General features: G+C 51.3%; 2 protein-coding genes and 1 pseudogene across 2 annotated transcripts; 1 reads left to right on the top strand and 2 right to left on the bottom strand.

Moving 5' to 3' along the window:
- Positions 1 to 964, top strand: part of LOC123039359 (ent-kaur-16-ene synthase, chloroplastic-like) — a 163,857-nt pseudogene extending 162,893 nt beyond the window's left edge.
- Positions 965 to 6,232: 5,268 nt separating this feature from the next.
- Positions 6,233 to 8,094, bottom strand: LOC123041876 (translation initiation factor IF-2). The gene is made up of 3 exons (XM_044464427.1): positions 7,793 to 8,094; positions 6,645 to 7,598; positions 6,233 to 6,502 (listed from the first exon to the last, which is right to left on the bottom strand). Exons 1-3 carry the CDS (start codon positions 7,878 to 7,880, stop codon positions 6,471 to 6,473), a joined length of 1,074 nt encoding a protein of 357 aa, XP_044320362.1. The 5' UTR covers positions 7,881 to 8,094; the 3' UTR covers positions 6,233 to 6,470.
- A 729-nt stretch (positions 8,095 to 8,823) lies between these two features.
- Positions 8,824 to 11,684, bottom strand: LOC123046471 (ribosome maturation protein SBDS). Its single transcript, XM_044469844.1, has 4 exons — positions 11,247 to 11,684; positions 10,922 to 11,122; positions 9,974 to 10,147; positions 8,824 to 9,599 (listed from the first exon to the last, which is right to left on the bottom strand). The coding sequence occupies exons 1-4, from the start codon at positions 11,508 to 11,510 to the stop codon at positions 9,147 to 9,149; spliced, it is 1,092 nt and encodes a 363-aa protein (XP_044325779.1). The 5' UTR covers positions 11,511 to 11,684; the 3' UTR covers positions 8,824 to 9,146.
- Between the last annotated feature and the right edge of the window lie 224 nt (positions 11,685 to 11,908).

Raw genomic sequence — 11,908 nt, 5'->3', positions numbered from 1 at the left:
CATATTTCTGCATAATCCCATATTATTCTGCTTTGAAATGCTGTCAAATGAATTGAAAAAGAGGAAACAGGGGAAAAAACTCTACGGCAAAGCCGTCGGCATAGATGAGCCCAGGGCTTCCCAGGGCGTGCCACGTGGCAGAGGTATGCCGACGGCTGGCTTCCCGTGAATCGTCAGCGCTTTTGACGGCGCCGTCCGTTGCCGTCAGGCGAAAAACACTGCCGACGGCTAAACTATGCCGACGGCTGGCGCTCGGTCGTCGGCATAGGCACCTATGACGATGGCTATACTATGCCGACGGTCTGACAAGACTACGCTGACGTGATCTATGCTGATGGCAGCCGTAGGCATAGATCTATGCCGACGGGAAATGACCTATGTCGATGGCCCAGGGCTGTCGGCATAGGCCGCGAGTCCGCTAGTGATGATATTTCTAAGAGTTTAAAACGATGGTAGAAGACATGCTGATGTTTGCTCCCAGAAACTAGAATTGAACTAGTAGTTGTGTATCCTGTTGTTATATGATGATAATATAGAGTAGTAATTACTCATCACTGTTGTCATGTAGTTTAGACCTGTAAGCTGTAATTTGGTTTCTCTGACAGTTTTTTTGATCTATTTGTAACAGAGGGAGAGCATGGAGGGAAACCTGGATTATGTCTCACTACTTGTTCTCCACAATGGTGGTTCTTTGTCCATTGAAATGGCTAAAGAGACGATACGGAAGTCCATAGCCTCATGTAGAAAAGACTTGCTAAAGCTGGTTCTTAGGGAAGACACTGTTGTTCCTAGGCCATGCAAGGAGCTGTTCTGGAAGATGTGCAAGACAGTTCACTTGTTCTACTCCCAGACCGATGAATTTAGCTCGCCGGGCGAAATGGTGAGCGCGGTGAATGCAGTTATCAGCGAGCCACTAAAACCTCAGACCAGAAACCCATCGCGGGCCATGCTATCAGAAAAATAAAGGATTTCCAATCAGGTGCTCTCTTGAAAAAAGAAAAAAAGAGCTGATGGGACGGATACAGCCGGCAATAGATATACACTCCGTGTATGTGGCGTAGCAGAAACAAATACTAATTTGAACAAAAACCACAACGAGTAAATCGGAACGGAGGAAGTACTTATTTGATTTTTCACGGTGTTGATGCGAATTAAGCTTCGTATATCTGTTGTAAGGCACGTGTGTAAAACATTGTGCCCGTCTCGACACTGCACTTGCAGCTGGTGCATTTATACATCTTGATGCAAGTATTGTGTTGGCCGTATGTTCTGTAAAAGATAGCAGGTCACCTACAGTTGACAAGCTCTGCTGCGTCGTTTTCTTGGTTCTTTGTATTTTGTCAGTCCTCCGGTAGCTAGCTAAAGTGCATTTCCTGCATTTTGTCCTGTCAATATGGAGCTCTTTCAGGGGGTTCTTGTGTATATTGTTAGATGTGTATAGTCACTTGTCTGTATATACCCTAATGTATAAGGGGTTCTCTGCACTTTGCCACACATGTATATGTACTGACCTCTGGCCTCAGTCAGGGACGGAGCTGCTTGGTAAGCATTGGGGTCAATTGACCCCAATGAAATTAGGTAATTCTTCCTTAATTTAGTATTAATTGCTATTCATTTATGGAAGATGACCCCACTATCATAGACATGACCCCATCAATTTTTTTTTCTAGTTTCATCCCTGGCCTCAGTAAATACTAGTTGCTGATTATCCAACATGGTACCAGATGCTAGGTTAGCCCCTTCCTCCCGCACGATGTAACTCCGTGCACCTCGTATCTAGTCTCCAGCCGACGTCTCCGGTAGCCACGCTGTTGTCTCCGGCCAGCTTCTCTCCACCCCCTGGCACAGCTCTGCTCCGCGCCGTCCTTTCGCCCCGGTCGTTGCAGCTCAGATCCGTCCTGACCACTGCTGCTCTACCCCGCCCTCGGCCGCTCCAGTCCGGATCAGCCCTGGCCTTCCGCTGCTCAGATCTGCCCCGGCGCAGCCGCTGCTGCTCTGTCCCTGGCCGCCGCTGCTTGGATCCGCCCCGGCCGCCGCTGCTTTGATCCACTCTTCCCGATCCCCGCAGCTAAGCCTCGGCTCAATCCGGTCTCAGCCCGACTTCCTGAGTCCGCTTGTTGACTCCAGGAGGCGAGGAAGCCTCCTCCCCGAGCGCTACATCGCCCGCTCATGAGCGGGGCTCTGCTCGCTCCGAATACAGTTCGGGCCTCTCGCTCCAGATACAGTTCGGGCCTCCTGCGTTGACTCCAAAAAAAAGGAAAAAAAAGAAGTTGAGCTCGTCATGTCTTCTTCCGGATATGTGGTTGTTCCTCGGTGCACAGTGATATTCGATGGCACCAACTATGTTGAGTTTGTGGGATTCATGCGCATCCACATGCATGGTCTTCTCTTGTGGGGCGTCCTCTCTGGCGAGGTCCCCTGTCCGCCATGCCCTGTTGCTCCTATTCTGCCGGTCCCGTCTGTTCTTGCTGCTGAAGCTTCTCAGGCTGATCGAGATGCAGCCAAGGCCCTTGATGATGCTGCGGTGGATGCTTATGATCAGCATGTGTCCGCTTACTCAAATTATCTTTCTATTTACCGGGATGATATGTCTGCTTACACTCAATGGTGCACGATGATGCTCGAGCGGCTGTTGTTCTCACTGCGAGTGTCTTACCTCAGTTTGCGTCTGAGTTCATGGGTCTCGATACTGTTGCTGCGATGTGGGCCTATCTTTGTCAGCGATATTAGCCATCTGGTGATGCTCTCTACCTATCTGTGGTGCGTCAGGAGCATGCTCTTCAGCAGGGTGACTCTTCTATTGATGAGTTCTACTCCCAGAGCTCTGCCATCTGGCGTCAGCTTGACTCTCTCCGGACCATGGTTTGTGGTACTTGCCGTTGCTGTCAGACCATGCGGTCAAACTTGGAGTTTCATCGTCTCCATGAGTTCCTATCTCGCCTTCGTCCAGAGTTCGAGCCTCGGCGTGCTCACCTGCTTGCTCGTGGTCGTGTTCCTATTTCGGAGGTACTTGCCGAGCTTCGTGCTGAGGAGACACGCCTCCGGTCTGCTGGTCTGCTTGTGGTTCCCACTGTTCTTGCTGCCCGAGCTCCTGTGTCTTCTGCTCACCTCACCACTCCACCGCTCCTGCCCACACCTCCAGGGGGTGGGTCACCCTCCTTCAGGCGAGGGTCGGTCGCGCTCACACGCTTTTTGTGGCTACTGTAACAGGCCAGGTCACCCAGAGTCAGATTGTCACAAGTAGCAGAGAGACCTGAAGCGCTCTTCTTCTAGTGGGACTCGTGCGTCTTCCTCGACCTCGTCGCTCACTGACCAGGATATTGTGCAACTCAAGCGCATGTTGGCCTCATCTAGTTCTTCCTCGACGGGTTCTGTTGCCACTATGACAGCCACCACCACTCCGCCCCCGCCGGAGCCTACTCAGTTAGGTACATCCTCGTGGGTTCTGAATTCTGGAGCTTCTATTCATATATCTTCTGATTCTTCTGCTTTATCTTCTCTTCGACCTCTTGATTTTCCTCTTAATGTTCTCAGGGCCGATGGCACACCTCTTCCTGTTGGTAGTCGTGGCATCCTTTCCACTCTGTCTTTCTCGGTTCCTAGTGTTTCTCATGTTCCTTGTCTTACCATGAATCTCTTTTCCGCTGCCCAACTTTTACTGATTCTGGTTGTCGTGTCATTCTTGATGCCGACTCTTGTTCTGTTCAGGATGGTCGCACTCAGGCTCTAGTTGGCACTGGCCCTCGGCGCCGTGAGTCTGAGGGTCTTTGGGAGGTTGACTGGCTTCGTGTTCCTTTTGCTGCTACCACATATGCCAGCTCACATGCTCTTGCTGCCTCCTCTTATGTGTCCTTCCAGCAGTGGCATCATCGACTTGGTCACATCTATGGCTCTCGCTTGTCCTCATTAGTACACCAAGGCGTCTTAGGGTCTGTCTCTGGTGATGTTTCGTTGCATTGTGATGGTTGTAGGCTTGGAAAACAGACCTAGTTACCTTATCCTACCAGTGAGTCTGTATCTCAGCGTTCCTTTGACTTAGTTCATTCTAATGTATGGGGTCCTACTCCTTTTGACTCAAAAGGGGGTCATCGCTACTATGTTCTGTTTATTGATGATCTCTCTCGCTACACTTGGCTTTATTGTATGAAATCTCTCAGCGAGGTTCTCCCCATATATAAGCGTTTTGCTGCCATGGTTCGCACTCAATTTTCCATGCCTATCCGTATCTTCCGTGCTGACTCCGCTGGAGAGTATATCTCTCACATGTTGCGTGGTTTTCTTGCGAAGCAGGGTACTCTTGCCCAATTCTCTTGCCCTGGTGCCCATGCTCAGAATGGCATTGCTGAACGCAAACATCGCCATTTTCTTGAGATGGCTCGGGCGATGATGATTGCCGCCTCTCTTCCACCTCATTTTTGGGCTCAGACCGTTTCCGCATCCACACACCTCATCAACATTCAGCCATCGGCTGCCTTGAAGGGTGGTATTCCTATGGAGCGTCTCTTTGGTCGCTCTCATGACTACTCCGCTCTTCGTATGTTTGGATGCATGTTTTATGTTCTTCTTGCTCCACGAGAACGAACCAAGTTGACTGCTCAGTCAGTTGAGTGTGTTTTCGTTGGCTACAGTGATGAGCACAAGGGCTATCGCTGTTGGGATCCTGTTGGTCGCCGACTGCGCATTTCGCGTGATGTGACTTTTGATGAGTCTCGTTCTTACTATTCGCGTCCCTCCTCCTCGAGCTTTTTCGTGGAAGATATTTCCTTCCTTCTCCTTCCCGACACATCTCCCTCCGTGCCTCCTGTTCTACCCTCTCTCCCGATGAGTCTCCCTACACCACCAGTACCATCATCCCCTCCCACCTCCTCCACTCCCTCGTCATCTCCCTCCCCACCTTACTCTCCTGTCTTTCGCCCTCACTCCCCTTTTCCTCACTACTACACTCGTCATCCTCGTGCTATGGATGATCCTACTGATGTGCCTTCTACTTCCGGTGCACCACCTCTCCCGCCTACGCCGGTCCATAACCTTTGTGTTAGGCCTTGTCCCCCTCCTGATCGCTATTCTCCTGACCGGTATGGTCTCTCTGCCATTGCTGAGCCCACCACCTATCGGGCCGCCATGACCCAGCCTGAATGGCAGCTTGCGATGGCCGAGGAGCTTGCGGCGCTTGAGCGCAATGGCACGTGGGATCTGGTTTCTCCTCCTTCTGGTGTTCGTCCCATCACTTGCAAGTGGGTCTACAAGATTAAGACTCGCTCTGATGGTTCTCTTGAGCGTTACAAAGCTTGTCTTGTGGCCCGTGATTTCCAGCAGGAGCAAGGACGCGATTATGATGAGACATTCGCTCTTGTGGCTCACATGACCACGGTCGCACTCTCCTTGTTGTGGCTTTTGTTCGCAATTGGTCCATCTCTCAACTTGATGTCCAGAACGCCTTTCTCAATGGCGAGTTGCGTGAGGAGGTTTATATGCAGCCACCACCGGGGTACTATGCTCCTGATGGCATGGTCTGTCGGCTTCGCCGCTCCCTCTATGGTCTCAAACAGGCCCCTCGCGCCTGGTTTGAGCGCTTCGCCTCTGTGGTGACTACAGCTGGCTTCTTGCCCAGTGACCATGATCCCGCATTGTTTGTTCACATATCTCCTCGTGGTCGGACTCTTCTCCTTCTCTATGTTGATGACATGATCATCACTGGTGACGACGCCTTTGTTAAGGCTCGCCTTCACGACCAGTTCCTCATGGCTGATCTTGGTCCCCTTCACTATTTTCTTGGGATTGAGATCTCCTCGACCTCTGATGGTTTCTACATCTCTCAGGAAAAATATATTCAGGATCTTCTTGCTCGCGCCGCTCTCGGTGATGAACGCACTGTTGTGACTCCTATGGAGCTCAACATTCAACTACGTGCCTCTGATGCTGATTATCCAACATCTATATCCTTCTCAATCCTAGTTATCACGTACTACCTCTGTAAAGAAATATAGGAGTCTCGTGTTTAGATCACTACTTTAGTGATCTAAACGCTCTTATGTGATAAGTCTGGGTTCTTTACGGAGGGAGTACTATGTTTATCTGGAGATGCTTGGTTGGATCAGGTGCAGAACAAAGAGTCGAGCTCGTACGTGAGCGGACAGAATCCAACTTTCCTGGTGCTACTAACTGGGTTAGCGTGACCACCAAGTTAGGCATATATGGTTGGCTTAAACTAAACTAATTTGGTCGACAAGGTTTAAAGTTACAAGAGGGGCACGCACGATTAAGCATCTTCCTGCCCAAGAAGCTACTAGCAGTATAATGCACATGTCAAGGAATCGCCTTTACACGGTATCAGCAGTCTTGCCAGAATCAAAATCACACTAATCTCAGCTACTCCTTACTAAGCCTTCGGTGCTGTGTGGCCTCGAAACAAATGGAACAGAAAAGATGCTCCTCATGATAGCTGAAAATTGGCTCATCGATCCGCTCCTTCATACAAGGTTGAACGCGCAACTGTCATAGCCTGCAGAGATCATGACGGACAGAAGCCCATGGTAAGAAATCAAGATCGATCATGAGGATTCATGCATGGCATGGCATGGTATGGATGATGGTTCATGGGTGGGTGGATGGAGCTTTCGGTCACTCGAGGTTTGAGGGCTTACTTGGGTCGCTGGTGACGATGGTGGCGGTGCCGCCGAAGTCGCAGGTGCCGCCGTTGGCCCGGGTCATCTGCCAGTAGCTGTTGAAGGCGTAGGAGGCGTGGGCCAGCACGGTGTCCGGCTGGGAGCAGGAGCCGGACGGCTGGATGGACCGGCACTCGGCGCCGGAGCCGCACGCGTAGTCCATGGCCTCCTGGAGGATCGGGTCCGGCACTGTCGGCTTCGCCACGCACCACAGCGCCTGCCCGGCCCCTGGCGCCATCGGCGGGGCCAGCGGCGGTGGGTAGATGATCGGCGGCATGAACCCGCCGCCTCCTCCCCCTCCGCCACCTCCTCCTTCTCCTCCACCGCCTCCTCCTCCTCCTACGCCACCGCCTCCTCCTCCTTCTCCTCCACCACCACCACCTCCTCCTACGCCTCCGCCTCCTCCCTCTCCTCCACCACCGCCTCCTCCTACGCCTCCTCCTTGTCCTCCGCCGCCCGAGCCAGGGCCGAATTGGTCGGGCGGGCTCGGCACAACGACGATCGGGCTGGGCGGCGCCGTCCCAGGCGGACTCGGCGCGAACTGCGGCGGGTTGATCGGCGTGGGCGTGGACGCCGGCGTGCCCAGCCCCGGACTTGAGCCACCGCCATCGGCCGGCGGGCTGGGCTCGAAGGAGGGCGGGACGGGGGTGATGGGTGGCAGCTGGTCCGGGACGGACGGAGTGGTGGAGGAGGGCGCCGTGGAGGTGAATGGAGGCGTGGATGACGACGACGGGGGAGCGTCGGGAGGGTTGACGCAGAACGGGGCATCGACGGCGGCGAGGCTCGCACTCGCGCTCGCGGCGTCGCTGCCAGCGCTGGCGTCGAGCGACGAGGGAGGGGGCGGCTGCGTCGGCTCCACCGCCCTGGCGAAGTTGAGCTTGAAGAGCACGTTCATCAGCGAGTTCTTCTTGCTCTGCTTTAGAGCTCTCGCCTCTGCTCCACCAACACATGGGACTCCAATTAGTTAGCACAATGCAGGTTAACAGACAGATTAGCGAGAGCTGGTCACTGAGATTCGACACTGTTTTCACTCCACTACACTCAAACGGAGAGCACAAGAAGCGAAAAAAGATTTAAAAAATGACGGCTGTTATAGTATCTTGGTTCACTGGATGGAGTGAGCTTACCGCAGTGCGTGGTGGTGCAGAGCGTGAGGAGCAGGAAGAAGAGCAGCGACGGCGGCGGCAGGCTGCTGATTCTGCAGTTGCGCGCCATGATCTACACTGTCGGTTGCTTGCTCTGCCCTCTACTGACAGTCGGACACTCGGACTGACTGACACCGGTAGCCTGACACTAGTATTGTCTACTGCACCGCTCGAGGAGGCCGAGGAGGAGGCGCTTGCCATATTATAGCTGAGGCTCGGCCACTGAAGAGAAGAGGAAGCGTGGATGGGAGGAGCGGCCATCGATAAGAGGAGAGAAGAAAGCGGTGGAAAAGCCGGCGGCAGAAAGAGGAAAAAGGACAGATCGATGATCCATGTAGTAGATGTAAGTGAGGTGTAGTGGCGTGGCGACGATGATCCTGCTTGCTGTTGAGCCAACTCTTTTTGCTTTCAGGAGTACTAGTGTGCTGTGCCATGGGCTTGAAGGTGAACTGATGCTCTTCTGCCTTTCTTGCCGCTCAGTTTTGGTATCTGTGCTTCGCTTGCCACCGGGGCAAACGACCAAGGCCAACTGATGCCACCACACTAGACACAAGGCTGTCTGCCCTTTCTCCGCTTGCTCAAGGAAAGGAAAGCGCGCAGTGTTTCTCAGATCGTGAGCGACCATGGACAGAGGTATCTACATGACTTCATGTGTTCCAAGAAACTACGTATCTCCTTGCTGCTGAGTGCTGACATTACATCGCTGCTCTCTTTCACGTCCTACTCTCTACTTTGCTTCTGATCAGTGGATGTGATCCTCTTTCTTAGTGCGATATGTCATCACCTTGCACGCTCTTACACGCCTGATCAACGTACCCAACAACTGGCTGATACCGGCTGTATCTGTCTTTTGTTTTCACCTACAGAAGGCCAGAGCAACATCAAGTTGCACAATCGATATACTCCCTCCGTTCGGAATTACTTGTCGCGAAAATGGATGTATCTAGATGTATTTTAGTTCTAGATACATCCATTTCCGAGACAAGTAATTTGGAACGGAGGGAGTACATATGTTGCATTAACTTGGTTCACATCCATAACAGGCGCATACTCAAGACCGTACCACATAGCATCACGTTACAGTTCATGCCGCAAACATCAGTACTGCCACAAGTTTACTCAGCCAACTACACACAGTTCACATTCACACAACGTAACCTGATTACATTTTATAAACTTGCTAGCGTACCGCAAAACTAGTTCCCCACTTCATACCAGCATTTACCAAATGATGACTATGTCCACGGAAACAACAAGACTGCAAAATTCATGCCTTGTGCATACCATCTCTCGGCCTTGAAGGCGTGGTGAGAGGGAGTGCTAGACAAAACCCACCTCAGAAATCGTAGTCCTTCAGACCCCTCTGGGAATCTGCCATCTCCATTTCCATCAAGCACTCCTCTTGGCTGAGTGGGGGAAGCCCATTCTTGTGGCGTGTGTAGTTGTGCTTGTGCCACCCGGACTTGCAGTGGTCTCTGTACAGCTTGTCCTCCATGAATACGTCACATTCTCTGCATCTTTTCTGCGGCTTGCCTGGTGCCTGACCCTGGCTTTCCACTTCACTTGAAAGGCTCTGTTTCTGCATGGTTTCACTTAGCTGAGCAACAGCACCAGACTCCTTCGCAGGCACGGGCTGTGCCTTCTCCACATTGTCCTCGACATTGTCATATTGGTCTGTAGAAGAGCCACCTTCTGTGTGTGCCGACACCGAGAGTACTTCCACCCTCCCTTGCACGTCCTTCAGTTTCTCTTCACACGAGTGCAGAATAGATGGCTCAATCTCACATACCTGCAATATGTTATTCAGAGTTAAGTAGAGTACACCAACTAATAGGGTGAAACATGACATGAAGATATAATGGTTTTGGAGAATAACTGCATCAGTGTCACAAAGAAGAGAAACAGCCTAAGTAGACTTCAATGTTGAGATCATTATGACTGAACGGTACAAAAGGAGACAATGGGCAAGCTTCTCAGTAATAGAACTATCACTAAATGATAGCATAAACCATTCACCAGCTTCATAGCATTTTGGGGGGGACCAGACTGAGTAGCATCCTATAATAACTTAGGAAACACAAGTTCAATGGGGAACTCACATAATAGAAAATCATAATCAGGCAACACAACAATGGCTTGGAAAAGATAATCTAAAGGACTTACAACGGAAGACTGATCGGCAGACTCATCCTTTGAAAGAACAATTGCATTCCACCCATCAAGCTTCTCCATAAGGCCAGCAAGATTGGACTTAGGTGCAATGAACCGCACTGTCAATGGTGCACGCTTTATCTTGTATTTAGGGTTCTCGATTAGCTTCTTAATAACTCTCAGTGCCTGAAATATCGATGAAACTACAAATGAAAAGAGGAACGGGAGTAGATAACAAGTTAACACAGATGTAGACTATAACAATATTAGTATATTACGACCTCTGTCACATTGTCCTGAGTGCAGGTAATAATAACTAAGGTAAAAGGATAAAAACAGGTACCATCAGTACTGTCACAAAGAATTCCTAATTCCTTCAGTATTTTTATCACATTGTGTCAGTGCAAGGTACTGGCATTGAGTGACTCTACCGAATAAGGAGTTAACTAGGGTAGCCCAAACAATGACCCCGGTTGAAAAGAAAAACAAAGACAGATTCGACAAAACTGATACACAATGCCAGGTGCATAACAAACAGAATAGCCTCTATAGTATGGAATATGGGTGAATATCCCCAGAAAGATTATTCATATGCACGTACTTGCAACTAAAGTTGCTGTCCTGGCAAGGACTTGTACATGACATCAATACTCAATTTCTTCCAATTGGGACCAATGCAGATAATTACATTATTTACAGTAAGATATCATCACTCCAGGCAAACTATTCTAAGCTAGCCTGGCAATTTCCTAATACTCCTGTAATACAGGAATCAGAAGGTCAGCTATTTGTAATGTGTACAATAATTTGGCCTAAAGCAACATTTCTTTAATTAAAGAAAATGCATTGCAGGTGATGAATGAAAATGACAGATGCTAAACAAATCGTGATCCTCCATTGGATTTCAAAAAGAAAAATATACTAAGGGCCGTATATCCAGAGCAGAGTGCAGGCAGCTACCTGTTCCTTGGAGGTAAGGTTTGGATCGACGGCAAAGTGTATCTCGTGCATGATGCGCTCGATCATGTTCATGGTGTAGGGGCGCCGGGTCTCAGTACTGATAGTCTTCTCCATCACGATGGTGGCGATGTCCCTGAACTGCGCGGACAGCTGCGCCTCCCTCTCCTTGCCAGAAACCTGGAGCTCCCCTTTCTCCAAAATCTGACAGAGCACAACAGCAGCAGCAACAATTAGCAATCGAGCCGGAAATCAGCACGAATTTAGCAGGACCCATCCAATCCACGGCAGGAGTCGGAGAAAGGGGGGAGGAAGGAGCGGCGCATACCTCGACGCAGATTTCGACGAGGTCGTCGGTGCCGAAGATCCTGATGAGGTCCTTGGACTTGGCGAGGACGCCCTTGGAGACGTTGGAGTAGACGTTGTGGGACTGGAGCACCTCGTCGAGGTCCTTCTCGACGCGGTCGCGCCAGTTGACCACCTTGTTGGGGAAGCAGGCGATCTCGAACCGCTGGCCGCCCTTGCGCAGCCGCACCACGGCCACGTTGGTCAGCCGCTTCTGCCCCACCGGCTGCACCAGCGTGCGGGACATCTCCGGCGACCGGTCGGCGAGGCGGGGCGCGCTCGGGGATTAGGGGGTCGGCCTCGAATTTTCTCGGGGAGGAAGCAAAACCCTAGACGGAAAGGGGGGATTGGAAGAAGCTGGAGGCGGCGAGGGCGTGGGGTGCGGTGGAGGAAGGGGGGGAAAGAGGGATGGAAAGCAGGAGCAAACGGGGCGCGCAAGAAAACTGGTTAGTGTAAGGGCCTTTCTGGGAACCGACAGTCAGAAAACTGGTTAGTTCGGCAGCTACCGTTGGGCTGGCAGCCCATTAGGCCTGATGTCGCCCGGTAGTGCGGGAACAAAGCTGGCCTTTCAACCGGAAGCAAATCGTTTTCTTGCGAGTGATTTCCTATTTAGCGCTTGCTAGAAAACCCTGTACACAGCCAAAA

The sequence above is a fragment of the Triticum aestivum genome, chromosome 2B (genome assembly GCF_018294505.1).
Source record: "Triticum aestivum cultivar Chinese Spring chromosome 2B, IWGSC CS RefSeq v2.1, whole genome shotgun sequence".
NCBI classification, from domain to species: domain Eukaryota; kingdom Viridiplantae; phylum Streptophyta; class Magnoliopsida; order Poales; family Poaceae; genus Triticum; species Triticum aestivum.
The sequence above is the reverse complement of the archived record's forward strand: the minus strand, read 5'-3'. Positions and strand labels throughout refer to the sequence as shown.